Source organism: Carettochelys insculpta, chromosome 1, assembly GCF_033958435.1.
Source record: "Carettochelys insculpta isolate YL-2023 chromosome 1, ASM3395843v1, whole genome shotgun sequence".
NCBI lineage: Eukaryota > Metazoa > Chordata > Testudines > Carettochelyidae > Carettochelys > Carettochelys insculpta.
The window spans coordinates 52,137,803-52,165,681 of NC_134137.1; the positions used below are offsets into that span (position 1 = coordinate 52,137,803).

Below are 27,879 nucleotides of genomic sequence, written 5' to 3' on the forward strand. Positions count from 1 at the left end.
ACAGCAGCGGGTCTGGAAGTGAAAACGGAAGCCCCGCTCCGAGGCTTGTCCGCAATGCCCAATGGGACAGAGGCTAAACCCGAAAGACACAGTCCCCGGGCAAAAGCTGATGCATTTTCCCGAGCAGAGAGCGGAGCTCCCCAGCCGCTCGCCAAGCCCAGACTGCCCTCCCGACCCGCCGGTGCACCGGGTCAGCGGAGCGGCTCGCTCCCCGCTTGCTGGAGGCTGAGGGAGCAGAAGGCGCACATCCCAGGCCCCGCCCTTTGCCCCCGGCGGGCTCGCCACCCCCAGCAGTGCTCAGGAGGGATGGAGCGAGCTCGCGGCAGGCACGAGCGCGATCTGTCAACCCCTCCCAGGCGAGCCCAGCGGCTCGTCTCCGCCCTTCGCCACCCATGGGAGAACGTTAGTGACGCCACACCGCTCGCTGCACATGACCGCGCCGTGCGAATCCCGTGGCGTAAGCGCGCGACCTTGCCTGCTCGTTTCCCATTGGTCATTGTTCCACCCGTGCCGGAAACTAGGCACGAGAGGCGCTAACGCGTCGGACACCGCGCATGGGCCGGCCTAGCCTAGAGACGCGACTGAACGTTGAGGGTGGGGGCGGGTCCCCAGGCCTAGCTCTGCAGCGGCGACCGGTGAGTGACGGGGGCGAGCGGTCCCCCCCTCAGGTGAGGAGCCGTTTGGGCCCCGCGAGCCTGCTGTGCCGGCCCACCTTGCGCCTGGGTCCGCTGTGCGGGGGAGGGGGGCGTGGCCTGGGGTGAGCCGGCATCGGCGCGCTGTCTCTGTGCTGCCGCGTACTCGTGCTCGTGCCCCGCGCCCGTCAGCAGCGGCCCCGGCTCAGGGAGGGTTGTCTTTGCTTGCAGACACCAGGGGCGCCTACGGCTACTCGGAGTGCGGGGCGGGCCGCGCCGCGCCCGCTGAATTGGAAATGGCGGGACCCGCCGGGCTGCCGAGAGCAGGTGAGCAGGAGGCGCTTCCGGGCCTCCCTGTGTTCCACGTTCCCCTGTGGTTGGGGGGAGGATCAGTTGCGAGGCTGGTGCCGGCACCACACGCCCCTGGCGTCCAGTGCAGCTCAGCTGTCAAACTTCCCCCGGCTAGGGTGGGTCTTGCTGAAGCCGTGGGAACTGTGCCTTGGGCTCCAGTGTGCATCCTGGTAGCTGTGTTAGTCTGTAGCTTCACAAATAACAAGGAGTCCTGTAGTACCTGCAAGGCTAGCAGTTCATTAGGTAATCAGCTCATCTAGTCTTTAAGGTGCTACGGGACTGCTTACTTTGTCCTGGGAAAAGAGTCAGCTCGTTTTGGCTCATTATCAGAGCTGCTACCAGGCCTGCTTTCGACAGACTTGTGCTACATAGGGGAGTGTTGAAATATGGCTATTGATTTCTGTGTGTTTTCAAATGCCGACTGCATATTTCTTGTCTGTAGCCATGTCACATTCAAGGTCTTACAATTTGAACAGGGTAAATGTCAGCTGAAGCATCTTGGTGTTAGTGCAGTTTCCATCATTAATATGTAAAAACTCAGTTTTAGTCTCATTTGACTGCAGCCTTTATGCTTGTTCCCTCGAATCATTCTCTTGTCTCTGAACGAGTTTACACTGGGCTAGAAACTGAATTTCGGAACTTTTTCCAGCATAATCACAAGTAAATCAATTTTGAAGAACTGATCCGCATTTAAATCTATGCCAACCTATCTGTGTTGCTTCAGGGTATGAAAAAGTCGCATCTTCTGAGAGGCACATTTAAGCTGACCTAAGCCACAGTATAGACACCACCATATTGACAGAAGAATTATTTTGTCAACCCATTATCTCTCAAGATTTGTGACAGCAGCAAAACAGCCCTTTCTGTTGCTGTAGCATGTGTATGTGCCACAGTGATGCTGCTGTAAAGGTTGCAGTGTAGACACAAATTAACTTTCTCACTGGCTGTTGCAGATGGGATAGAGTCTAAAGTACCTTTACTGTGACAGTTGTGCTGTAAAGCATATTAGGTACCCTACTAGCTAGGATTATGTCCTTACCATCTTCTTTAACCTTGTAGATTGGGGTCATAAACTGTGGGTATGCTGGCACTAAGCCTTTTTCCAAAACCCCTCACCTTCATTCTTTCCAGCTGCAGTTGACTACACTGGTATAGACTGGAGTAATTTTACCACTGTGAACTACGCCTGCTTCAATCAGGTTTTTATAAGATGCTTAATCTCTCTCTGTCCTAGAATCCTATTGTTTTCCATCATTGCAAGTAATTTTAGCAGTGTAGATGGAACTTCTGTGCACACTTATGCTAGGTCTACACTAAATTACACACACACACCAGTTGATTTAACCTGTGTACCTTCAGTTTGTACATTGACATCAGCTGTGCTATTTGCATAGCTGAAGTGTCTTCCAGGCGGTAAAGTCTGCCGGGAGCTGCTTTTTCATTCATTCTGGCTACTCTTTTTATCCTGGTGGAGTACTGAAATCAACAGGAGGGTATATGGATATCAGTTTATCATGTCTAAGCAGACACAATAAATCAGCTGCCAGTGAAGTGATTGTTTCATGTATCCATGTCTATTGTAGCCCTTGGACCATTGCATGGTGTTGTGAACCAGTTTATACGGCATTTCACACACACACGGCCATGCCAGGTATCTGTGAATTTACAAAGTAATTTGTAAAAATGAGAAGTCCTGTGGTACTGTCATGTGACTGGATTTTTAAATTGGATATGGAAGCCATTTTTGTCACTATTGTACATAGTGGCACCGAATCTTGTGCCAGGTGACCCAAGTGAGGTGTCTACTGAAAGCTGGTGATGCCCTGAATCTGTTACTTGCATGTTTTTGCAATGTTTGTATATGAAGATATAGATATTGATTCTGTACCTGTGTTAAAAACATTCAGAACCAGGATTTAACAGTAGGAGTAGGTACTTTTTAGGCTGGTTGGATTTGCCTCACTGAGAAGGAAGTCCCGGCCCAGGGCTGTAAGTGGCCCGATTTTAAACAAAGATACCCTGGATTGATTTCCTTAGCTGTGCCCAGAAGCCCTGTTATATTACAGTGGCATAATCATGCTTGGATCCACAGAACCTGGTCAATTGAACTTGGGATCAGGATCCCACGTTATTCTAAATTTGAGTTTTGGGTTTTGAGAGGTTTTTTTTTTAATTAAAGTGCAGCTATGATGAGTTTGCAACTTTTTGGGAGTCTTAAAAGACAAGTCCTGGAAAAAGAAAGAAAAAATAACAGAAAAATCTCCTTCAGCAACATGGTGGCATGCAGAAGCAGCGAAGGTAAAGGCCAGTGAAGTATGATCAGGTTGGAAGAAATAAGATTGGAGTCGGATTGTTGACAAAAACTAGGAAACCAGGGCTGAATGGAAAGGGAAGAGAGGGATGCATTGGAAGTTGAACTTCAATCCATGTGATTGCAGATAAAACTATTGGAAGAGAAGCGAAGGCTGCAGTTCCCTGGAAAGCCAGTGTGTAACTATTCTGGTATGGGTTCTCAGCATAAGATGTTGGGTATGTCTAGAATAAGTAAGTAAACTCTTGAGTTACACAGGGGTTGCATTCCTGCAACCCTTGCATAACTCAAATTTTTGTGCAAGGTGGGGGGCAGAGGGGAGCCAGGCTGCAGCCTAGTTCCCAGCTTCCCTGGGCTTGCAGGAGCCAGAGGGTCTGGTCAGTTACTTGGCTCTCAGAGTGGCAGGGAGTGGGACCTGGGGGGGCAGCCTGGTTTCCCTCTGTTTCTGCCACATGTGCAATCCAGGAAGCTGACCAGTCATGTGCTGGGACATGGGAACCAAGTGGCAGCTTGAGGCCGGTCAGTTTCCCAGTTCTTGCCAGACCAGGTTCCTAGCTCCCCATCCTTAGCTGGGAACCAGGCAGCAGCCTTGCTCCCAGATCCCCTCCCCTTGCAGGTCTCTGAAATTGACCAGGGCAGCAGGCTTGGTCAGTTTCCTAGCTCCAGCCAGTGTAGGGGAGCTTGGAACCACCTGCAGCCTGGCTCCCTGCTCCCCTCCAGGCCTTGGAGTCAGGAAACTGATCAGGGCTGCTGCCCTGGTCAGTTTTCCAGCTCTGCAAGCAGAGGAGAACCAGGAGCTAAGCTGCCTCCTGGTTCCCAGCTCATCACCATTCCTGGGATCGTAAAACCTCTCATTTCAGGGGTGGCAGCTAAGAGTCAGGCTGCTGCCATTGAGAGGAGCAGTTTCCCTGCTCCTGTCAGGGACAGCAGCCTGAGTTTCACTGCCACCCCTGACACCAGCAGGAGACTGCTCCTATCAGGGGTGGCAAGAGTCAGGCTGTTGCATTAACCCAAGTTGTGCGTATCTCTGGGGTTTAATATAACTAACTCTTCTATGTCTGTATTGCCTATAAGTAACAGGGAGATTTGTAAAGGGAGCATATTGGCTCTAAGCAGTTCTCTGTAACTAACCAGTGTTGCTGTGGCCAAGGGAAAAGTTTCTCTGAATGTGTGCCTGAAAAAGTTAGCTGCTTGTCCATGCAGAAAAGCTTGGTGTCTGTGAGTGAAATTCTTGCATGTGAATCAAAGTGTCAAAAGGGAGTGTGGAATTAAACCAGACTGGAATGTTTCAGTAACCAGGAAGAAATTTCTTTGAAACAGGTTGAAGTTAAGGATCAAACTAAAGTCCTAGCAATGAAAAGGGGTCAAGTTTTTGTTAGGGAGAAGTTTCAGGCTAATGGGGGCCCAGCAGAGGGAAAGAATCAATCTGACCCATTGTCTGCTAGGGGCAAGAACATGCCTGTGAAGAATTTCTCCAGGCAGAGGCCAGAAAAGAGTGATGTGTTTTAAAATAGCCAATTGTCTATGGAGACAAGCAGTTTGTCTGCTAAGGGCAAGGACAGACCTGTGAAAAGTTTCTCTAGGTCAGCGGTTCCCAACCTTTTCCTCATGGGGACGTATTTTGACAATATAGGAAGACTTGGGGACCCAAGGCAATTCAAAAACTGGGGGAGGGGGAAGATAGCCTGTACTGTAACTAGCAGATTTTGCACCTGAGGCAAAAATATAAAATTGCACCCCCTCATATATGTTTTCTTGGTAGTTATTCCATAGAAAAAGAGACAATACATCAACAACACACTGCTTGCATTGGCTGGCGGGTGGAGCGGGACTGTGTCTGGTTCTCCCCGGCTCACTGGCAGAAGGGGTCTGTGGTGGGGACATGTGGGAAGCAGGGGAGGGCAGGAGGTGAGTGTGCTAATGGCAGGGCCCTAACAAGGGTGAGGCAACTGACTTGCCTGGGAGACACAGCTGAGGGGATACAGAGCAGGGCAGGCAGAGAGCTCCTCCCCTTCCTGATAGAACTTGCTTGTGAAGAGCTGCCGCACACTCCCTGCCTGGTGCCCAGAGATGGGCTGCAGGTGGTGCTGCTCCTTCTCCCCTCAGGAGCCAATGGGCTGCTCTGAGCTGTGTGGGCAGCTTGTTTCAGGGCAGGGAGGGAGGAGCATTAGCTGTGAGGAGCCAGGGTCTGGAAGCCAGGTGGGACATAGAGCCCTGACTAGCAATCAACAGCAGCAGGAACCCTGTCCCTCCATGGCTTGAATCTGTCCAAGACACTGGACAGCCTGCAGGGGTGAGGCCATGCCATCCAGTGGGATGGGGCACACTAAGGAATCTGGGGGTGGTCAGGGGCTGGGGACAGTAACCTGGAATGGGAGCTGGGCTTGACTCTGTGAGGAGTGGAGAGGTTGTGGAAGGGCCAGGGTTCTGGGCAAAAGATATTGAACAGAACCAGTCCTAAAACAGACCCCTGCAGAACCCCACTAGTTATACTTTTCCAGCAGGATTGAAAACCATTAATAATTACTCTCTGGGTACGATTATCCAGCCAGTTGTTCACCCGCCTTATAGTAGCCCCATCTAAGTTGTATTTGCGTAGTTTATTGATAAGTATATTATGTGAGACCATGTCAAATGCTTTACTGAAGTCTAGGTATGCCACATCCACCGCTTCTCCCTTATCCACAAGGCTCGTTATTCTATCAAACAAAGCTATTAGATTGGTTTGACATGATCTGTTTTTAACAAAACCATGCTGACTGTTCCCTATCACCTTACCACCTTCCAAATGCTTGCAGATGATTTCTTTAATTACCTGCTCCATTATCTTTCCTGGCACAGAAGTTAAGCTGACTGGCCTGTAGTTTCCCAGGTTATTCTTGTTCCCCTTTTTATAAATGGGTACTATATTTGCCCTTTTCCGGTCTTCTGGAATCTCTCCCATCTCCCACGATTTTCCAGAAATGATTGCTAAAGGCTCAGATACCTCTTCTATCAGCTCCTTGAGGATTCTAGGATGCATTTCATCAGGCCCTGGTGATTTGCAGACATCTAATTTTTCTAAGTAAATTTTAATTTGTTCTTTCCTTATTTCAACCTCTAAAGCTACCCCTTTTTCACTAGCATTCTCTATGTCAGGCATTCCTTCAGATTTCTCAGTGAAGACCGAAACAAAGAAATCATTAAGCATCTCTGCCATTTCCAAGTTCCCTGTTACTGTTTCTCCCTCCTCACTGACCAATGGCCCTACCCTCTCCTTGGTCTTCCTCTTGTTACCAATGTATTTGTAAAAAGCCTTCTTGTTTCCCTTTATGCTTGTAGCTAGTTTGAGCTCATTTTGTGCCTTAGCCTTTCTAATCTTGCTCCTGCATGCTCATGTTGTTTGCCTATATTCATCCTTTGTAATTTGTCCTAGTTTCCATTTCTTATACGATTCCTTTTTTATTTTGAGATCATGCAAGATCTCTTGGTTAAGTCAAGGCAGACTTTTGCCATGTTTTCTATCTTTCCTATGCAGCGGGATAGCTTGCTTTTGGGCCCTTAACAATGTCCCTTTGAAAAACTGCCAACTCTCCTCAGCCGTTTTTCCCCTCAGCTTAGCTTCTCATGGGACCTTACCTACCAGCTGTCTGAGTTTACCAAAATCTGCCTTCCTGAAATCCATTATCTCTATTGTACTGTTTTCCCTTCTACCCTTCCTTAGAATTGTGAATTCTATGATTTCATGATCACTTTCACCCAAGCATCCTTCCACTTTCAAATTCTCAATAATTTCCTCCCTATTTGTTAAAATTAAATCTAGAACAGCTTCCCCGCGGTAGCTTTTTCTACCTTTTGGAATAAAAAGTTGTCTACAATGCAATCCAAGAATTTATTGGACAGTCTGCCCTCTGCTGTATTAGTTTCCCAACATATACCTGGATAGTTGAAGTCCCCCATCACCACCAAATTCTGGGCTCTGGATGATTTTGTTAGCTGTTTAAAGGAAGCCTCTTCCACCTGGCTAGGGGGCCTGTAGTAGACTCCTAGTAGGACCTCATCCTTGTTTTTTACTCCTCTGAGTCTAACCCAGAGACTCTCAACCCGTCCATCTCCTACGTCCATCTCCACCTCTGTCCAAGTGTGTACATTTTTAATATACAAGGCAACACCTCCTCCCTTCTTTCCCTGTCTGTCCTTCCTAAGCAGGCTGTACCCTTACATGAGGAGCAGTCCACCTATGGTGTGATATGGCAGGAGAAACTGAGGCACACCACTATTTTTGTTTGTATGGTTAAAGAGCGTGGATCCTGCAGTATGAGAGACCTTTACACATACATGCACTGCATACTTGATGAGTTCCAAACATTTGCCAGAGCCTGCATGGCTAAATTCACTTTTTTGTGTGGCTCTGGGCATGAGCCCCTAAGGTAGGTGGAAGCCATGCTGAAAAAGCAAATCCACTCCACTATTATTCTGGTTAAGCAGTGGTTTGGGTTGGTGACAGGATACACTAATAGGGTGTGTCTACACTGGCATTCCTCTTTTGAAAGGTATTCAAATGAGGCATACATTTGCATATTCCACACATCATTTGCATATTGTAATTTCAGAAGAGCTTCTTTCGAAAGAAGAAAGCCAGTGTAGATGCTGCTCTTTTGAAAGTAAACCCCATTTTCAAAAGAATCCTTCTTCCCATTAAATAAAAGGAAGAAGGATTTTTTTCGAAGATGGGTTTACTTTCGAAAGAGCAGCATCTACACTGGCTTTCTTCTTTTGAAAGAAGCTCTTTTGAAATTAGAATATGCAAATTTATACCTTATTTGCACACCTCTTTTGAAAGAGGAATGCAAGTGTCGACACACCCATACTGTCTGCGTTGACGAAGCTTGTGTTAGAAAAAACGAAGTTTTTGTAAGCTGTGCTAATCCAAACATTGGTATTTCTAGTATTGGATTAAAGTTGGTAGTGGCCCAGAGCCAAGCATGGGACGGCTTTTCTTTTCTTTCCTTCCCTTTCCTTTTCCCTTTCGTAGTAAACCTTTAGCTTTTAAGATTCTAAAGGATTGGCTCACATGGTGATTTAGGTAAGAGCCAAGTATATGTTGTCCTGGGACTGTGGCTGGACCCTTTGGGGCCCAGAAGAACCTGTGCGGTGTTGGTGAAACAGGTTTTAAGAACCTCTCGTGTGAGTTAGGGGGCTGTTGGTCTGGGCTGGTATAGCAACTGGGAAATCTGTGGGTTTGCTCATGTAGCTTGTGGCTGGCCAGCAGGGCTGGCAGAGGACTTTTTAGGCTGGTTTGATTTGCCTTAGTGAGAAGGACATCCCAGCCTGGGGTGTAAGTGGCCCAGTTTTAAGAAAAAATACCCTGGATTGATTTCCTTAGCTGTGCCCAGAAACCCTGTGATATTACAGGTACCTTTATAGACTAACAGATTTTTGGAGCATAAGATTTCATGGGCAAAGGCCCACTTTGTTAGATGCAAGTCACAATGCATCCAAAAAAATCTGTTAGTATATAAGGTGTGCCACAGGATTTCTCATGGTTTTTGCAGGTACACTCATCCCTCGTTAAATGAGTGCTTCACTTACGAGTACTCACTTGAAGGCAGGACATGTATACTTACCTTTGTTCATTAGATGAGTGAACTCCCCCTGCTAATGCAAGCCTCACCCCCTTCCCATGGCTCCAACCCGCCGCAGCCTGACCCATGCCCCATTTGGCTCCGTAGTCACAACCAGACGCAGCCAGAATCACCCACAGCCCCGTCCCCTAACCCACTCCCCTGGGTAAGTTAAGGACTGACTTACCGCTGGTGCACCCAGAGGAGCTGCCTGTACCTCCAGCTGCGCACATCAGAGTGGCTCCCACCATGTGGTGGGGTTGCTGCATGCCCACAGCCATGTGGTCAGGCGTCTCCAGCCACGCTCTGCAGCTCTCCCTGCACTCTCCAACCCAGCCTGCTCCCAACACCTTCCCCCCAGCTTGCAGCTCCCCCGGCCCAGCCCACCTGGTCTAGCCCAGCCTGCTTCCAACACTTCCCCTCTCCCAGCCTACAGCTCCCCGTGTACCTCCCGGCCCGCCTTGCTCCCAACAACCACCACGGCCCAGTCCCTGAACCCCTGGGCCTGCTTCACACACGCCCACCCCCAGAGGTACTGCTGGTGCAGCCTGGAGGAATGAGCCTCCACTGGAGTCGCCACCAGGTTTTAACCCTCCCTCCCGCTCATGGCCCCAGACTGCCCCCAGCCTTTAACCCTCCACAACCCCCACCCCCTAACCCCAGGTTCACTTACCTTTCAAAAGCAGTGCTGCATGCTGCCACTCCTTCGCCGAGTTAGAAGCACTAGGAACCAATCAGAGACTTTAACATGTATTTAATGGTAATTTAGTGTGTCCCTCTTACAAGTTTCACCTACAAGCAGAAAGTTGGGAACCAATTGTGCTCATATTGTGAGGCATGAGTGTGCAGACTAACATGGCTACCCCTCTTTTTCTAAAAGGAATTTTGATTCTGACAGGCTATTTTGAACTGTTGCAGAGAGAGGGTAGAATAGGTCTGTTATATCTCATGTGAGATCAATGGTAGTCTCATTCCTTTTCTACTTAACGTATAGTACAAGCTGTATTACCTGGCACCTCCAGCGAACTAGGGGTGTTGGATAATCAAAAGTGGCAGAGGCCCTTCTGCTGCCAGGTGGTCCCACTGCTTTCTGAGCTAGCAGATCAGCCAGCCAGCCCCTCAGCCACAAGCCAGAGAGCTGGCCCTGCAGCCACCAGCAACAGCTGGATGGCATGGTTGGGCAGCTGGCTGCCCAGGTCCTATGTCTACCAGTCCCACTCTGCTGGAGCAGGTGCCAATTAATGGAACTTGCTGGTTATGCTAATTTCTGTTAGCCTGGCTTTTGCTATGTTTTAAAATATGTTATTCAAAGCATAAACAATGTTAGTTGGTGAATGGTTTCTTGTGTGTTTCAAGCAAAGGGAAAAAATAAATTGCCTAATTTTCTTTTGCATAAAAAATCATGTATGACTAATAATATGATCAGTTTAAGCATCACAGCTTTTCCACTGGGACTTTAATTGTAGCTTCACCTTTCTGTACATTATTCTTTTACCAATATCTTCTGATTAATAATACTCTAAAAAGAAAGTGGGAGTGGAAGATGAAAGAATTACAACATGATTTGCAGGAATTTTATTCTTGGTGTTCTTTTAACCTTCAGAAACTAGAAAGGATAAAGTTACAGATATTCGATGAACTGGTCATTGCAATCTTTGATGGGGATTCTTGGCCTAGGACTTGTACCTTATTTGCAAGGGCCTCTTTAATTTGTTGATCTGGGACCGATGCCTTCCTACTAAGAACTTGTTTACACTACAAAATTAAATCACTTTGAATCGATGTACGGTCTCTGTAATTAAAGCTGTGGTTCAGGTCCATGCTTATTCTTCTGTTACTGGTGCATGTCCCTAGGAGGAGCACTTCCTCTACTGAAGTGAGGCATTGTGGGACACTGACAGCTGGAGCCAGGCAGCCCATTGGACGACAGCCTCAGCTGTAGGCCTGGGGCTTGCAGCTGTGAACTGCCCCCAGGCAAACAGCAGAGCAGACTAGTAGCGAAATTGACATTTTAGTCAATTTCCTGTCTGCTGCTGTTTACACATTTGGATTTTGGCTCCATTTGTCAGCTTGTGCCTGGACTCTCAGGAAGAGCTCCCGTCTTCCCAAGAGCTGACATCCCAAGCTGTCAGACCCATGGTGGACTGATAGCTGGAGTGTAGCCACACTCTAGCTCTCCCTCTGCTTGTCCCTCCCTTGACCCTCCCCCCACCCCCCCAGTCCTCCAGGAGCCAGAACCAAAATGTGAAACTGACAAGACTGTTTCTTTCACAGCTTGTAGACTCCTGCTAAGAAATTGAGCTCCAGCCAGGAGCCCTGTTGCCACCTCACAGTGGGAGTAAGAGGCTAAGCCTGGCTTCCTCCCAGTTAGTCTTTGGGGGGTACAAGGGTTGGAGAAGAGTCCAGAGGGTAGCCAGGCTATAGTATTCCTGCCTTCACTAGGAGGCAGCAGCAGGGCTCCAAACTGTCAGGGCTGTGGTTCCAGGGAGAGACCTCCTGCCATTGAAGCTGACAATGGAGGGGCCTGTTGCCACCTTCCAATCAAGGGATTGCTGTTGTGGGAGGAGGTCCCAAGTCTGTCCACTTCCCGGGGAGGGGAGCTGGGCTGCTATATGGCTCAGGCTGCCCTCCTCCCCACCCCACGTCCTTCACCAAGAGTCAGCAGCCAGCAGGGAGCCTGTGTCCCACTGATTGCTGGTGGGTGGAGGGATGGGTTCTATCTGTCAACCCCCCAGGCCTTAGCGTCAACAGCCAATGTAAGTACTGCATTCTCTGCAGAGATATTGCAGTACACCAACTCTGTGACTTAAGTGCTACACCTCTCATGGAGGTGGACTTATTTCCAAGTAATGGACCACTTCAGTGAAAACAGCATCATAGTGCAGGTACACCGACATCTTAGGGGTAACGTAAGCTGCCTTACATGAATTTAACTCTGTAGTACAGACCACGCTTCAGTATCCTACTTTGCAGAATAAACTCATTTTGCTTTTAAAACAAAAACTTTGAGAACAGTTTTAAAAAGCAAGCAGTAGATTTCTGTTAGATCTGTATTTCACTTTACAATGTTTGTCTTGCTATTTTTAGATGCTTGACATATATTGAGATGTAACCTATGATTTATGAATTATCGTTTTTTCCCCAAAACCAGTCTTTAAAGTGCATTCCTCTCCTCGTTTTTATTTAAATACAGGGTCAGTTTATGTCAGTGTAGAAAGAGCTAGGTACTGCTCTAGTACTGCGTTTGGCAAGTGGTGTATGCCTGTGCTGAGCAGGAAAGAAAAGAGAACAGGGAATTAAAAATGAGGTCTTGTGAGTCTGAAAATGCATCACGTAGGTGTTCTTTAGTTCTGTGTTTATGACATTGAAGTCGTGGCCAGATTGGGACAACACAGTGTACAACACACAGTACAACAATTTCTAATTGGTCTTTTCAACTGTGTATCATGTCATCAGCAGACCGTCTTTATGCAGTAAGCCGGCCTCTCTCATGAAGTTGCCCGTGTCTTATGAGAAGGCCACTCAGACATCACTGAATAGGTTTAAATGCTTAGGCAACTCACGTAATGTTATTAGGCTTTATTTAGTGCAGCACATTTTGATGAGAGAGCAAATTCAGATCTTGCTCTGTTAATTCTGCCTGACCCATCCTAAAAGGGTGGTTGAAGTTAAAATATATTGTGTTCAGTCCTAAATGTGTAAAAACCATGGGCACACAGAGTCTAGTGTGTCATTGGTATAGTTAGGTTGTTGTGGGTTTTTTGGGTGATGTACATTACAAGACGTTTTGATTTTTTTTTTTTTAAATAAAAAAGGGGAGGCAGGGAATTGGATGAGGAGGTACACAGGAATCACTGTCGTAGCAATCCTAAAAAAGCATATGGATTTTTGTTTGAGAAAATTGAAACACTTGTTGGATAATGACGTCAACTGAAGTAGAATTCAACATTTACCAAGTTAAATATTGATGAAAATAAAACAAAAATGGATACTACATATTTTTGAATATTCATCAGAAATAGCTAGATATTTCCTAGTCTAGTGAAGAAATTTTTACGACTTTTTTTCTTAACCTTCCAATTACTGTAATTGTTATTTTACGATTGAAATTCTAGAGAGAGAATCTTAGAGGTTGGGGACCATGACTAAATAATTATAGATCCCTGAGCCAGTCAGGAAGCTTTTATTGGTGTATATGCTCTGGTTAACATTTTGCCAGACTTTGATATTTATCTTGGGAGATAAATAGTTGAAAATAATCAACGTCTCATTATTCAATGAGTGAAATCCTGTACCTTGACAATGCTATGTCACTGGATGGAGAGTTGTAAATCTTGTCTTGCTCATAATCCAGCAGAGCTGCTCTCTTCTTAATTCAGTAAGGTTACCTTGAGTGATTCCAGCAATATGTTACTACTTGTACTTTTCTGACTATGGTGCATTTTTGGAGCCCAACATTCTCCACAACATACTTATGTTTTAATTTCATATAACTGGTGCTTGTGGCTTCGGAATGACACTTGTGGGGCTGAAATAGAGAATAAATGTTTTTATGGCATGTCACTGTACCTTTTTAAGTGGTGGTCCAGGCTGCTCTCCCCTTGCAAGCTGAATGATTTTGAGCAGACTGATGTTTAGATGAAACTCCAAAGAATCCTTATTTGCTGCAGGAAGTTCATTTAGTAGGTTGCGTACTTTAGTCTGCATCAGAAATAAAGGAGTGCTCCAGCACGGTAGTGGGGCAGGGAAAGGACGCCCCTGTGCTGCTGAAATGTCTTGTTTCAGAAGTAACATTAAGGAAGAAAAATAGCCTTGAAACAAGACAGGATGTTAACCTCAATGACCTGGACAAGATCCAACTCAAGTAGCAATGTTTCACCTACCTGAAATTTCAGGGAAAGTTTAAAGAGAGATGATATTCTGTTTATATTTGGTCCAGTCCTGCACCTGCTGAACTCAAGGTTTTTTCAGTTTTTGTGGGTGCAATACTGAGATCTGGCTGTCTGCTTTGTGTTCAGGCACCTTTCATCATCGGCATGGCTGCATTTCACTATTGGATGAAGCGATTTCTGCATAAGTATCAGTTTAAGGGCTAGATTATGCTTTCAAATGTGTGTGTGAATTTTGTCCACAGAAACCTGTATTTCAGTTTTTTCTGCAGGAGATATCTACGTGCATGAAAGGCAAAGTTTGGTCTTAAATCTGTAAAATTTAGGGTGAAAGATGCTGTATTAGTAGTAAACAGTTACTCCCTGTTGTAAGATGTGCAATAGTATTATTGTAGCAGTGCTGTTGAATTATTAAAATGTAACTTCATATTGTCAAAAAAAATTCAGATACTTGGAAACATACAAACAAAATAGGCTTCTGCAGTTGGGAGGCAACAAGGCCCATATGGAGGACCCAGCTTCTTATAGTTTATTGCGGACCCAGATTAAATTTAGCTTTTGGGAAGCCTGTGTCAGATACTTCATGCTCCTCACTTTATGAGCAGGGACAGTGTGAATTCTTTACATCTGCTAATTCTGATGTCAGTTTGCACCTTTAGAAGATAGTCCTCCTTTCCCTCTTAGGACCTAATCCTGCAAACTGCTCACCGTCTGCAGACCCTTACGCTTGGGCAGAGCACATCACTTACGTAGTATGTAAGGCTCTGGATGAGTCTTGTGGTGTGCCACGTGGGAAAGCTTGCAGGAATAGGGCCTAAAATTATTCATCTATTTTGCAATGAATATGAACATCACATTTAGGTGCTGTTTTATTTTTTCCATTTCAATTCTAAACCAACAATTATTTATCTTAATCAAGAAAGCACCATAATTTCTCTAAGAAAATATGAAATGTGCTTTAGTTTGAATTCAGTTTTCAAATTAAGATTAATACAAATTTCATTTAACTGTTTGTGTCCACTTCTTATTTTTCAGAGTTCTTTGAAAAATCCTTAGTGGTCTTGACAATGTTACAAGTGACATAAATTAGCCAGTGGCACAGAGTGATGGATTCCCAGAAGACTGGAAATGGTTTGCAAGTGATTGGACAAGGGACTGATATAGGGATATCTGCACTCCACATGGTGGGGTATTTGGGAAAAGTCAGTTGAAACTTGTTTTTCATGTGTGCAAAGTTCACTTTTATTCTCATTTTGAGAGATTTGAAATTGGTCTTAAATTTACAAAAATAACTTCTATAAATTATTTTTCCACGGAAATCTTAGCAATGGTGAAAGATTGTTCTGGTTTCAGTACATTTACTTTTGAATTTCTTATTGGTCTTTCAAAAGCATTAGATCTTTGGAAATTGGTGATTTATCTGTGAGACTTTGAGTTTATATTTACTGGCAGCAAATAGCTTTTTGTTCAGTGCAAATAAAATGAACACATCAATACGTAAGCCTTTTAAACAAAATTTTTTAAATTGGTAGCCAGGGACAAATTAATGTAAAACTGTCCCTATCCTATGTATATTTTATTTGCTATGATCAAAGCCTAAGCTGTCAAGTTTTAACTTTTTAATATATAGTTTCTGCATTATGAAAAAAAAAATACAGTTGGTTTTCAGTGTTGTCATTTATGTCTTATTCTTTGGGAAGAACATATCATTGCATGCACTTTATCTTTTAGAACTGTAATTCTGCTGAACTAACACCAGATGAGTGCTGCCCAGCCTGCAAAGAGAAGGGCCTGATACAGTCTTTACGGACTTACCGCATTAGTTTTCAAGAATCTATTTACCTTTGTGAAAATCCACAGGTATTGCATCATTTTTGCATATTGTTGGACTGAAAATAGAACTTTATCTTATAGCAACCCTGTTGTCTAATTCTGAGCACTTGCTATCTTACAAGGGATGCCCAGCCCAACGGCTCTCAGAATCAGCCCCCCATCAGTTTATATGCTAGACAGTTGTGCTCTGTCTAATCACATGTGGATGTCTCTGTGAATTGCCTATGCACATTTGCACAGTATTTGAAACCACAGGAGTTATACGAAAAGAGCAAAGGGTAGTTTGAGAGACAAGACATCACAATTTAATATTAAAGACATCATGTAAGAAGCAAATTACAAAGCTGCTATTTTGTGTTCCACATTTCCAGTATTCCAGCACAAATAAGAGACGGTGGAACTTTTATATCTACAGGGGTTTGATTGCAAATAATTTGGTAAATCTTAACTGTAAACAATGTCTGTATTCTGAGTATTTTTGTGGTTTAAGTTTAGCTGAATTACCCTTTTTGAAAATGGTTGGGTGTGTTTGGAATTGTTTGTGGGGTGAGGAGGAGTTTTTGTTTCTTTACAAGCTACAGTAGTCTTGTGAGAATGGGTGCCCATAAGTTAATTGAATATTCCCCGAAATGTAATTCTGTATTACATTTCTAAGTTCTGCCTTTTTTTTTCTTTTTTTTTTTTTTTTTTTGAAATAGTCATAACATGGGACTGGAAGGGCAAAGGGCTTGAGAGTCATTGAAGATGTGCAGGAGTAGAGTTCTCCTTACAGATTAGCAGGGATATGTAAATGGGATTCTTTTCTGGGACTTTTGTGAGCCCTATGGGGAAATGGATGAAATGAAGAGAACTAGGGCTATAGAGAGTATTATACTGGCTATTTCCCTGTGTAGTACCCAGAGGCACTGAGACCTTATACTAGGGTGAGTAAAGTCTCTGCTCTGCAGCCTTGTCTGAAAGGCAGCCAGGCTTTAGCTTGCTTGTGCGGTAGAGCACAGGGCTTTAGCCCCTATGATCGCAGGTTCAATCCCTGGTGCTAGCAACCTGGGTCTCTCAGCATTACACATAAATCAAGGTACCTTCTAGTAGTTCACAATCACTTTATGAAAGAGCTATCGGACAAAAGGCACTTCCCATACTTATACATATGTTGGACTTCTGCGTGATTTTAGTAACGTGAATATACAAATGTCAGGAGTCTATTCGAACTGCATAGTTCGTGTTAATTTCCAATTTTTTCACCCAGATATACTTTATAGACATCACGTTAATCATCTTCTTTCCCTTCAGTGTATCTACCCTCTGGGCTGCAAACCATTAAACAGCATAATAATTCCGGCTGACTCAAGAAATCCTCAAACTGTGTGTACTCAGAGAAAAAGGAAGATTTTTGAAATCAGTCCCACAGCTTCCCCCATTGACTCATGTTCAAAGCGAGCTAGGGCTAACAATTTGATAGATGCTGGGCACACTTTAAGCACAGATGTTCTCAAATATAATGGAGATAATTCATGTATGACCCAGACGGGCCTACCTGAGTCATTAGAGGATCATCAGCAAAAACATAGTAGGACGGCTGAATCTTTGCAGCATAATGTTAACCCGGCCACTGCTATTACTGTTGGTGATACACAAGAAAGTCCTCATTCAACTTCAAAAACACAACTTTTGCTGGATTCTGAACTTTGTTCAGTAAAATCTGAAATCTTGGATGAAGACAGTAAGCCTTCATTGTTCATTGGGCATGTGTGTCTTCAGTGGAGGAATGTATATGCTCTGTGTTGGTTACATTGTATTCTGTCAGCACTGGTACACTTACAAACTTTAAGGATTGCTGTGACTGAAGCATGCGCTGAAGAATCTGTAATCCAGAGGCTGTTTACAAAATATAGTCAAGCAACTGCACTGTTAAATGCCTGCCAAACAAGTAAGCCAAAAGGTGAATGACTTTCTCTATATTTTTTTTTTTTTTAGTTTCAAAAATAGTTTGAAGGTACATGGATACTAATATGGGTATGTAGAGGAATTTACTAGGGTGTGCGGAAGTTTTTATTCCTGTCTGTTCCAAGATTGCCAAGGGTGAGCTTCAGTTTGTTATGGAATTCAAGGTAAAGATGCAGTTTTTCCAGTGAGTTCTCAGTAGTTAATAAAAGTATATGATGGCATTTATACGCATTCTGCACATGAGGGTATACATGCTCTCTGGAAGCAGATATTTGAGACCTGGTGTGTGCCTAAATGTTAGGTAATCTACATTGCTCAGGGCTGGGAAAAATTTCATGCCCTGTGTGATCTAGTTATGTGAATCTAACATCCCTCCCCACACTATCTATGCAACTAGGTTGATTATAATTCTTCCCTCAACCTATCTGCTGCATCTCAAGAGAGTGGATTTACTACAGCAACAGAAAAACAATTTGGTCACTGTAGTAGGTTTCTACAGTGACATAGCTGCCGCTATAGCACTTACAGTGTTAAGAGAGTAATCAACAGGTGAGATCTTTCCTACCCATGGTGAGCAACTAATGAAAAAGTCATGAGCTAGCAAGAAATGATTAAAGGTAGTCTGCACCACAGAAACAGATGTTCCTGCAGGGAACTAATGCAGCCAAAATGCTTTTAGTAGGTGATCCTGAAAGAGCTCGTAAAGACCAGAGCCCCCTGTAGTCAGGCCAGAAATAATGCAAAGAGCTTGTCAATCCTTTCCTGGAAAAAAAAATAGCCTGTATTTAATCTGAAGAGTTATTGACGTATAGTCTTTGTCAAAAAGATAATTTTGAGAGAAATCAATTGAAAGAATGAAAATTAATGCTTATCTTATGTTTCTGAGATTAATAATTATAAACTGATTTCAGTGAAATTACCAGTGGGCATCTTAAGTCCTGGTGGATGTAGACATAAAAAGGCTTTGGTAACGTGGTACCTGCCTTCTTGAGATACTTTCACCATGTGTGATGATACTACATTGCAGGGAAATATTAAAGTAAGAGACATATTGGTTTAAAGAGAAGGAACGTCCAGCCAACATATCTTCCCCTAGGAATGGTCCTGGACTCTGAATGCACTGTCTCCCTTGATCCCAAGTCCAATAACTTGAACCTGTTGGGTTCCAGTGAGTACTACAAAACCCATCAATTTACTTGGGTTTTGGTGGAGATGGAAGATACATCTCTTACTTTTTATTGATTGTGTTTTTAAAAATCTGTCAGAAGGTCCTGGAGCACGAAGGAGGATTGTGGTTATATCTGAATTCAGTTATATGCTTGTTTAAAGATTTTAATAAAGAAAGGGAATTTCCAAGACTGTTTTGAAGTCCTCCCTGTAAGTCTGGAGGCTCTGATATTGATCAAAGTTAATGTTGCTCTTAAAGCAACATTTGTTTCTTTGATATACAGTATGCCATCCTCAAACTGACAGCATTTTGAATGTAACATTAATTTTATGAGAAACTACAAGAAAATCTGGTTTGAGTTTAAAAAAATGGGAAAACTGTATTCAAGAAGTCTACCCTTTAGTCCACGGCTGTAAGTATTAAAATGTCTTATTTGTATTATGTCATTGCATGGCAGCACTACAGCACAAACTAAACTTGTTTGGGTGCTCTAATTGTGCATTTCTCACTTCAGCGTTTGGATTTTTCATTATGGCCTCACCTCTGAATTTCCTGGGATTATAATGCCTACTTTGGGAATATTTACTATATCCCTGGAGTATATTTTTGCCCTTAAATTATTTACAGACAGACAGCCTTCACTTAGGACATGTCTGCACTAGCAGAATTACAGTGGTAAAGCTGTACTGATGCAGCTGTGCCACTGTAAGTTCACTCATGTAGTTGCTCTCTGTGCCAGTAGAAGAGAGTCCACCCAGCAATATAGCTGTCACTATTCATTGGACGTGGCTTAATTATCTTGGCAGGAGAACAGCTACCACTGATGAATCATTGTCCACACTGGTGTGTCTGTTAGAGTGGAGGGTTTTCCCCCCAACACACACACAACCTTCCACCCGAGTGATGTAAATTATATTAGCCAAAGTGCTAGTGTAGACATAGCTTTAATCTTAATGTTGTTTTTGCTTGGCTGTTTAATTCATGTGTAGTCTAAACATATTCACACATGCTATAGACCAAATTCATTTATAATATTCCATTGAGTAAATCATAGTAAAAATTTGGTTCCTTTAAGCTTCTGATGTAATCTTTTTGAATCGTTTAAGTTAAAGAACTTTAACTCTTCAGTGACATCCCAATCTTGTGGGTAACCAGATTTTAATAGAAAATGCATTGGTTTGCAGAGAATTGATTGTGTAAGTAGTATATAATATGAACTAGATTTTTTTCAGCTTTTTTTTTTTTCTTAAGATGGTCTTCCAAAAGCTGAATCACATCTAAATGAAATCAGAGATGCGATATTTGCTCAACTTCAACCTCAGCTAAAGTGTGATTTGGGTAAGTAATTACAAATAGATTTTAGTATATTTTTCAATTCTGTAAATGCAAAGATTGCTGTTGTGTCAGTACTTAAAACGCATGCCATAAGAAAGTGAATACAAAAATGCTGATGTAGTTAATGGTTGGTATCTCTCACTCTTCATCATTCGGTGAGCAGCTGTTTGATATCTTTTCTTTTTCCTTCTCTTCTAAAGTGCTTATACCTATGGGTCCAGAGGAATCTTCTGCTAAGTGCATACAGAGAGTGTTGTGCAAAGGGCAACAGAAATTCAATTTACAAAAGGCAAAACCTATTTCTTGTATGAATGAAACACTTGTGCAACCTGGGTGGTGGGAGAGGTCTTTGTGTGAACACTTACGTTCCTACTGTTGTCAATTTTAGCAGTGGGGAAAGTGAGAATAGTTTATAACATACATTCTTGTCTATATGTAAAAAAGTATAACTTCAAGATCTTAAGGCTTTTTCATTTTGCTGGGGAAGAAGAGTGGAAGCTGGTCATTCTGGCTATTACAACTTAAAATACATTGTGTGTCCTCCAGTGAGTTGCTATAGAGTTAATTATACTTAATGGCAACAGCTGCTGCTAATTGGGAATAGTAATTCCATTAGTGCTTGAGACAAAGCACAGCAGAGATCAGAGCACTGAAACTGACTGCATAGTGTTGTCAAATGCACCAGGTAGCTATGCTGAAAAACAGAGAAATTTCTCTTTTGATCTTTTCATAACAGTAGTTTTAGAGCTGTAGCTGGAAAGAAATGGGGAGGGGGAGAAGTGCGGTGAAGGAGGATAACAAATACAGGTGATGCGAGACAATATTGGCACATTAAACAAGCAGATTAAAATGTGACAACAGTCTAATGTAGAGTACTTGGGAGATCAGGAGGTGGAGCACGGAACTCTACATAATATATGGAAATGTATTAATAGTGATTTTCTACAAAAAAAAAAAAAGCTGCAGTGGTTTTATGAAAGCTTATGGTTTAGGAGATCCATTGCTACAAGAGAACAGCATGTGCTTAGAGGCAAATAAAGCCTCTCCCTTGACTCCCCAGTTTTACAGAAAGCAGGGAGAGCAGCAAACCTCTCCCCCTTCTGTAGGCTTTGTGTGGCTTGGCATCCTCCTGTCCTCTGCGAACTGCTCACACCAGCTTGTCCTAAATCACCCGTTTGTCAACAATTGAAGGTTTTCACTGGTTTTTCATAATACTGGAAATACCCTTTAGAGTTAAGGCCAAATGTTACATGGGAAAAAGGATGTAGTGTAGGATCAGCGAAGCAGGTTTGTGCAGATGGTCCCTTTTCTCCATTCAGCTGATCTCCATTTTCTTCAGAGTATAAATATAAGGGGGTGTGGTATTCTTTTGGTAACCATAGCTGTGTCAATGAACTTATTCACGGGAGCTCCATTTGTATCTCATTCATTGTGGAGATTTCACAGGGTTCTAGGATATAGTCCTTGTTTCCCTTTTTTCACCGTTACAAACTTTTTTTCTGTTCTTTAAGGTAAAGAAGAAAGTCCAGTCTTTGCATTCCCACTGCTTTTACAAAAGGATCCCCAAGCTGAAACACTTTTCTTGCATTCTTTTTCATGGAAGTTCGAATGTTTATGTTGTGGCTACAGCCACCAAGAAAGGTCAGGTTTTTACCTAAGCCTCATTTAGTCACATGTATTAATGTACTTTCAGTCTTCACTCAATAATTATTTTTCTTCATACCAATGTTGTGCACAAAGTGCATATTTGGTGGGAGAAGGCAGATTGTGCTGGTGAAGTTATTTGGTCACCACTCTGAAAAGTCAGCACTTGCAAACTGTTTTTCTATACAGTGGTGTCTGGTCTAATGATATAATGATGTTCTATGTGTAAGAAGAGAAATAACTGGTAGGTGACTTTTCAACTCTGACTACTATAAATCGCACAAAATAGCATGTCAGACCTGTCCATTAAATAGGTATGTTTTTCATGGTTCAATAAAATCATCTAAATTATGTAAAGTCAGAAATATAAATCTGACCCGTATTCACATAATTGGAAAATGAGTCTACCTCACTCTTTGATTTGTTTTAAATGTTACAAAAGTGTGATGAGGTTCATCTCAATGGCAATGATATTTACTGTAACAGATCAAAGCGTCTTGAATAGTTCTGCCTGTTGTAAAAACATGTTCAAGAATTTCTTTTACTCCATGTTTCATTGGAGCATAAAATTTGACAGTGGTGAATTGATGAGTGGCAGAAATATGTTGTTTCATTTTACTATATTCTACGCAAAGGATTGATTGAGGCAAATATTTATGCCTCTGGTAGTACTATGGGTTTCAGTGGGATGGTACTGGGTGTAAGTCAACTCTGCATGTAGCCTGTTAATTTGTGACTTTTTGATAAATGATACTGCTGAGTTTTTTGGTTTTTTTTTTTTTCTATCTTGGGTAGAGACAACTGATCAAATGTTCATTTGTTTGTCTTTTTTCCTGTCCAGGTGCAGGAAAACACTAACAACATTTACAAATATAATCCCTGACTGGCACCCACTTAATGCTATTCATATTGCGCCGTGTAATAATTGTAAAGATACATCTCAAAGAAGAGAAATGATTTTGGAAAAGTAAGTTTGAACCACCTGAGATCTTGAATATAAAATAAAGCCTCGATGTTTCAATCTATAATGACAAATTTAATGTCAATATTTTGTCATCTTTATGACTTGTTGAGAGATACTGAAGAGCAAGCTTCCACTAAATGCTCTCAGAGCTGAGTAACTGAGCATTCTTAACATTTTCAATCATTAACATACGGGGAATATTTTTATTCAGAATAATACACTAAGCAGATGTTTCCTGTGAGCTACGTTATAAAGTGACTATCAGTCACTCCAGAGCATCTGATACTGAGGGATGATAAAGCTACCACCTTTATATAATCAGTGTTTTGGTCTGAATTGTTGCCAGTCATCCAGGTTTGGGTTAAGCAGAAGTATCTTCTTATTCTGTCCCCCCAATGCATTTTCTTTATAGGTTTTTTTTTCCTTATTAGCAAATTAAGCTATAAGATGACACTGCTGTTTCACTCAAGCTTATTTCAAAGTGGAACCTTGTTTTAAAATTGGTGTGGCCTGTTTCTGTGAGCCCCTAGCCATTTGTGTATAATTCATAAAGGAGTCTTGGGGTACATCTTCACTACAGGGAACATTGACCCTGCTTCAGTCCGTGTCCCAGAGTTTGATTTAACACACCTAGTAGGGATGTGCTAAATTGAAATTACAGGGTGCCTACATTGGCACTCCGACTCCTCTTGAACAAGGAAAGTCAACGGGAGAGTTTTTCCCATCACCCGCCCACTGTGTGGACAGTCAGTACAAAAATTGATTTTTAGATCAGTCATCTCCAGCTATGCAATTCTCATACCTGGATTTGCATAACTAAAATCAATTTTATGTGCTAGTGTAGACCTGGCCACAGCAATAGAACAGTAATGCACTAAGGTACTATTCTTAAAATGCCTTGTTTTTTTTAATTAATAACTTGCAACAATATTTTGTTTTAATAAATGATTTATATCTTTATCATAGAGTACCATCAATATTAATGATGCATTTTGTAGAAGGTTTGCCACATAACAACCTGAAGAATTATTCATTTCAGTTTGAAGGAGACCTCTACCAAATAACAGCTATTATTCAGTATCAGCAAGATCCAAAACACTTCAAAACCTGGGCTTTGAATCCTGATGGTAAGTATTACAGCTTTATTATATCACAATTGATGATATGCCATGTTACTAATTTGGGGGTGTTCAAAATAATCACTGTTGCCTTACTAGATGATAAAAGGCTATCTTTTGTGTTTAATCTAAATTGGGCGTTAAATATTTGCAAATATGTTTACATTATTTGGTCTTTTTTAAAAAAACTCTGACTAGCTTTATAATTTACTGCCACCTATACTGTTAATTACAATAGGACAGGATAATTTTTTCATCAAACTTTGATGAATTGCAAGAAACAATGTGTACGTACTCTTAGTTCTTCTGGGCAGTCTGATTACGCACGTGTTATAGTAGGGATCTGGCTGTTCTTGGTGCCCCCTGCTGGTGAGAACTTGCAGTGGAGGTGCCCTGCCTTAACTTCTGGCACTGATTTCTCACAACACACACACAGACTCCCTTTCTAGGGTAACGTTTATTCAGTCGTCTGGATACACAGTGTTCCTCCAGACCCACCCCATTTGAGTGCCTCTTGGGTTGGCTATCCCCAGCTCTCCTTCCCAGAAGTGAGTTCTCAGTCATCAGTCACTCCTGGGCTTTACCTGGATGGAGTTCAGTTTCCTGACTCTGGCTTCAATTTTTCTGGTGTTGGGGTCTTCAGTGCCAAAGTTCCTTTCGCTTGCATTAGACTCGGATACATCTTCTTGAGCTTCCCCTTCTCTGCAGCTTCCTGGTGGTTTTTATAGGGCAGCCACATTATCTCTGTCAGGTCTGGCTCCTTCAATAAACAAGGTTGGCTGACCTCAGACCTCCAGCCTCTAAGGGGCAAACTACCCTGTTACAGATATCAGAAGAGCAAATTCCACTAGGACTTACAGTACAGTCAGTATTCAGTTTCTTCCTCCTGAATTTTGCAAGTCTCTTGACTAACTAGTGAGTTGCTGTTTAATTGGTTGAACTGTGGAGTACCACCCAGAAGAAAACTCTAAAGCTCAAAGAGAAATAATTGTTGAGATTTTGGTCCTTGTGCAAATCTGCTTCCATAGAGAGAAAAGAGATCAGCATTGTAATTGAAGAATCCTGGTCGGCTGAAAACTTGTTGTCTTAAATTGAGCTGCCAGAGTTACATGAAGAAAAGAGCTTGAGAAACAGCCCACTAACTGGCAGTGCACTTAGTATATGTGTACACAACAGAAGCTGTCCACAGGCTAGCCTGCTGATGGTAGCTTGCATTCAGAGGTTGCAGGTAACAGCAATAATGAAGGCAGCACAGTATGTGCTATTCAGTACAAGCTTGGCATAGACCCTGGATATAAACTTGTCTTGCCGGCATGCTCTGAAGCTCATGCTGTGCTTGTCTGTAGTGCCACTATTCTCTTTGCTAGCTGGATTCAAACTAGCTGGTCTGTGCTGAGCTTTTGCTGTGTGCACAAAATAACAGTACATAGGCGTCTATTTAGAATCCTTACTAAAAACAACATTGTATGCATTTTGTAACGGTTGGGATCAACTCTTACTGAGAGAGGTCTGTGTGACATCTGTCCAGGTAGTCTCAAGTAGGTTGTCAGTGTCACTGTTTTGGGAAAGGGCATCAGTGTTCGTAAGAAAGAGGAGTTAATTTTCTTCTTGTTCATGTTACAAGAATCTTAAGAGTGAATTCTGTTGCTGCAAGTGGCTTAGTTACAGTGTGGAAGAGCTCCAGCTTCTCTCTGGGGCAACCGATAGAACAAAGAAGTCAACTTCTTTCACCCATGTGTACGTAGTATTGTCACATAACAGAGAAAGAGTTAAAAATGTGGGGGGGGGTTTTTGTGACCCAAAAAGAATGGCTGTTATGTACTTTTCAGCGTCTAAACTGTGAATTCTTTATTTTTCAGAAACTTGGCTTGAATGTGATGACATAGAAGGTCCATATAGCAAAAGATGTGAGAGATTTGAAGTTCCTCCTTCAGAGATTCACATTGTCATCTGGGAAAGGAAGGCATCACAAGTGCCAAATAAGATGAGCTCACAGGTCCAGAGTGTAAAATCTGAACATCATCAGCCTAATGTTGCACAGTCAAGTTCTTCTCTAGCGTTGTGCTGTGATAGTGATAGTGCTATAGACAAAATACCTACAGTGTGTAACAAAAAGGAGGTTGTGAGCATTACAGCTGATGAACAACAGAAAATGGCCAGAGATAATGAAAATAGCTTGCTTTCTGGCTTAGAAAATTTGGCAGATGATGATGTTATAACACTGACACTTGTAGAAATTCAAGTTGATTCTGAAGGTAAACCACTGGACAGTGGGCAAATGGTGGGAAATGTCATTGCTGAAACAGGCATAGTGGAACAGCAGGAGTCAGCTTGTTCAGATGAAGCTCCGTGTACAGAAGATGTGTGTAGTCAGACTACTTCCGATAACATGTGCACTCCACCTGAAAAGGCGAGTATTTCATTACATGCAGGACAGCTGAACCTAGCAAATACAACACCTGTGCCCACAACTCATTGCAGTGACTCATCAGCAATGTCAAAAGCGCAAGAGGCAGGGGGCAACGCTAGCCCATTCAACACTGAGAATATTCAGTTAAATTCAGAACCCTTACAGAACAAGAAATTCCCATTAATGGAGAATGTTATGCAGAAACCCTCTAACACTGGAAACACAAGCAAAACTGTAACAGACTCTCAGGGTACAACTTTGTCTGATACAAATAATTCTTCTCAGGCTTTGCATAAAGAGCAAAAGAAAGTGTTTATAGGAAGTTGGGTAAAGGGGTTATTAAGCAAGCCGAACACCTTCATGCCTTCAAGTGCCTCAGCTCATCATAATGAGAAAAGTTACAAAAATCCTTTACACAGATTTGCTGACTTGAGCTTCCCTACTAAGGGGGCAGCTAATTTTGGCGGCTTTCAAGCCAAAGGTACAAGCAGAACAACTGAGAAGGCACCTAAATCAGCTGTTCGTCAAGGTAGAAATCCTCCTTCTGTGTTAACAAACATTGCTGGTCCTTCTGTGCATGCTCATCTACCTGCACTAAACCCCATAGTTGATGGTCCAACTTTGAGTAAGTCCGGAAGCTCATTGGGTACCTTGAGTAATGTAATTCAGACCAACACACCTGCCTTTAATTCCAAACCCAACCCTGGTGAAAGTAGAAATTACAAATCTGATGTGAAGGATAAAGAATCAGATGCCAGCAAAATTCACAAGCTTCGTTTAAAACTGCTTAAAAAACTGAAAGCTAAAAAAAACAAGCTGGCTTCACTTGATAAGTTGGCAGGGGCTCAGATGTGTAATGGAAGTTCTCCAAACAGAGATGTAAAAGATCTATTACAGTTTGGAGCTCCTCATGAAAGTGAATCCATGCAGAATTTATTGAAAGAACTGCAGTATCAGATTGATATTGCAGACAGTGCATCTGTATGTAGTACAGACTCCAATATGTCACTAAGCTATAGCCAGAGTAATGCAGAATTTTTAGCAGACTTATTGTCTCCTACTCAGATGGTTGCTTCTTCTGAGCTTCCACAGTGTGAAGATGAGTGTAGATACTTGGAAATGGGGGATAGCAATATTGCAGCACCAGTGCATAGTGAGAAAACTAATCTCACCTGTGTCCCTGTGGCAAGCAAGGATCATAATTATTACAGTTCTGTAAAAGAAAGCAAGGGTGAAGGTCAGACAGACTCACTAATGAACAAATCCTGCTTGAAAAGACTTGCCTTGGAAAGTTGTACAAAGGAAGATATCCTCGAAGACTTGTTCTCTTCAATGTTGAACTCAATGGCAGGCGACATTGATTTACCTCATTTTGATGAAACTTTGTTTGAAACTTGAATTATGGTAATATTTGTTTTTAACATATGGAGAATTTTATATAACAACTTGCACAAAGTACTATTAAATTATATTTTCAAGCTTGTTCATTTGCACACTGGTTGTACTTGAACATTTAAAATCTGAAGTATTTCCTGTTACATTTCATTGTGACTGATGGAATAAGATCTTAGTCGTCTTTAACTTTATCAAAATCTGTTCCTTAATTAGAAGAGTTGAGGCTCTTTTGACAGAATCTTTTAATTAATGTTAACATTTTTTTTCTTGCTTCAGTGTGCA

The 27,879-nt window shown here is 42.5% G+C and overlaps 1 protein-coding gene across 5 annotated transcripts; it reads left to right on the forward strand.

The window, feature by feature from the left end:
• Positions 1-536: 536 nt before the first annotated feature.
• Positions 537-27,744, forward strand: USPL1 (ubiquitin specific peptidase like 1). 5 transcript variants are annotated; one of them, XM_074986111.1, is made up of 10 exons: positions 553-668; positions 864-959; positions 14,822-14,988; positions 15,518-15,646; positions 16,910-17,558; positions 19,983-20,069; positions 21,578-21,707; positions 22,552-22,677; positions 23,641-23,801; positions 25,652-27,744. In XM_074986111.1, exons 3-10 carry the CDS (start codon positions 14,893-14,895, stop codon positions 27,598-27,600), a joined length of 3,327 nt encoding a protein of 1,108 aa, XP_074842212.1. In that variant the 5' UTR covers positions 553-668; positions 864-959; positions 14,822-14,892; the 3' UTR covers positions 27,601-27,744. The 5 variants fall into 5 exon arrangements, with proteins under 5 accessions (XP_074842197.1, XP_074842206.1, XP_074842212.1 ...); XM_074986096.1 differs by lacking the exon at positions 14,822-14,988 and having other exon boundaries at positions 537-635; XM_074986105.1 differs by lacking the exon at positions 14,822-14,988 and having other exon boundaries at positions 537-635; positions 16,910-17,546.
• Positions 27,745-27,879: the final 135 nt, after the last annotated feature.

Excerpts from the sequence above, each read along its gene's own strand:
- USPL1 (XM_074986096.1), top strand. The coding sequence starts at position 555 with ATGGGCCGGCCTAGCCTAGAGACGCGACTGAACGTTGAGGGTGGGGGC. Across the intron at positions 20,070-21,577 it reads TCAGCTAAAGTGTGATTTGG|GTAAAGAAGAAAGTCCAGTC; the intron begins GTAAGTAATTAC and ends CTGTTCTTTAAG. Across the intron at positions 21,708-22,551 it reads GGCTACAGCCACCAAGAAAG|GTGCAGGAAAACACTAACAA; the intron begins GTCAGGTTTTTA and ends TTTCCTGTCCAG.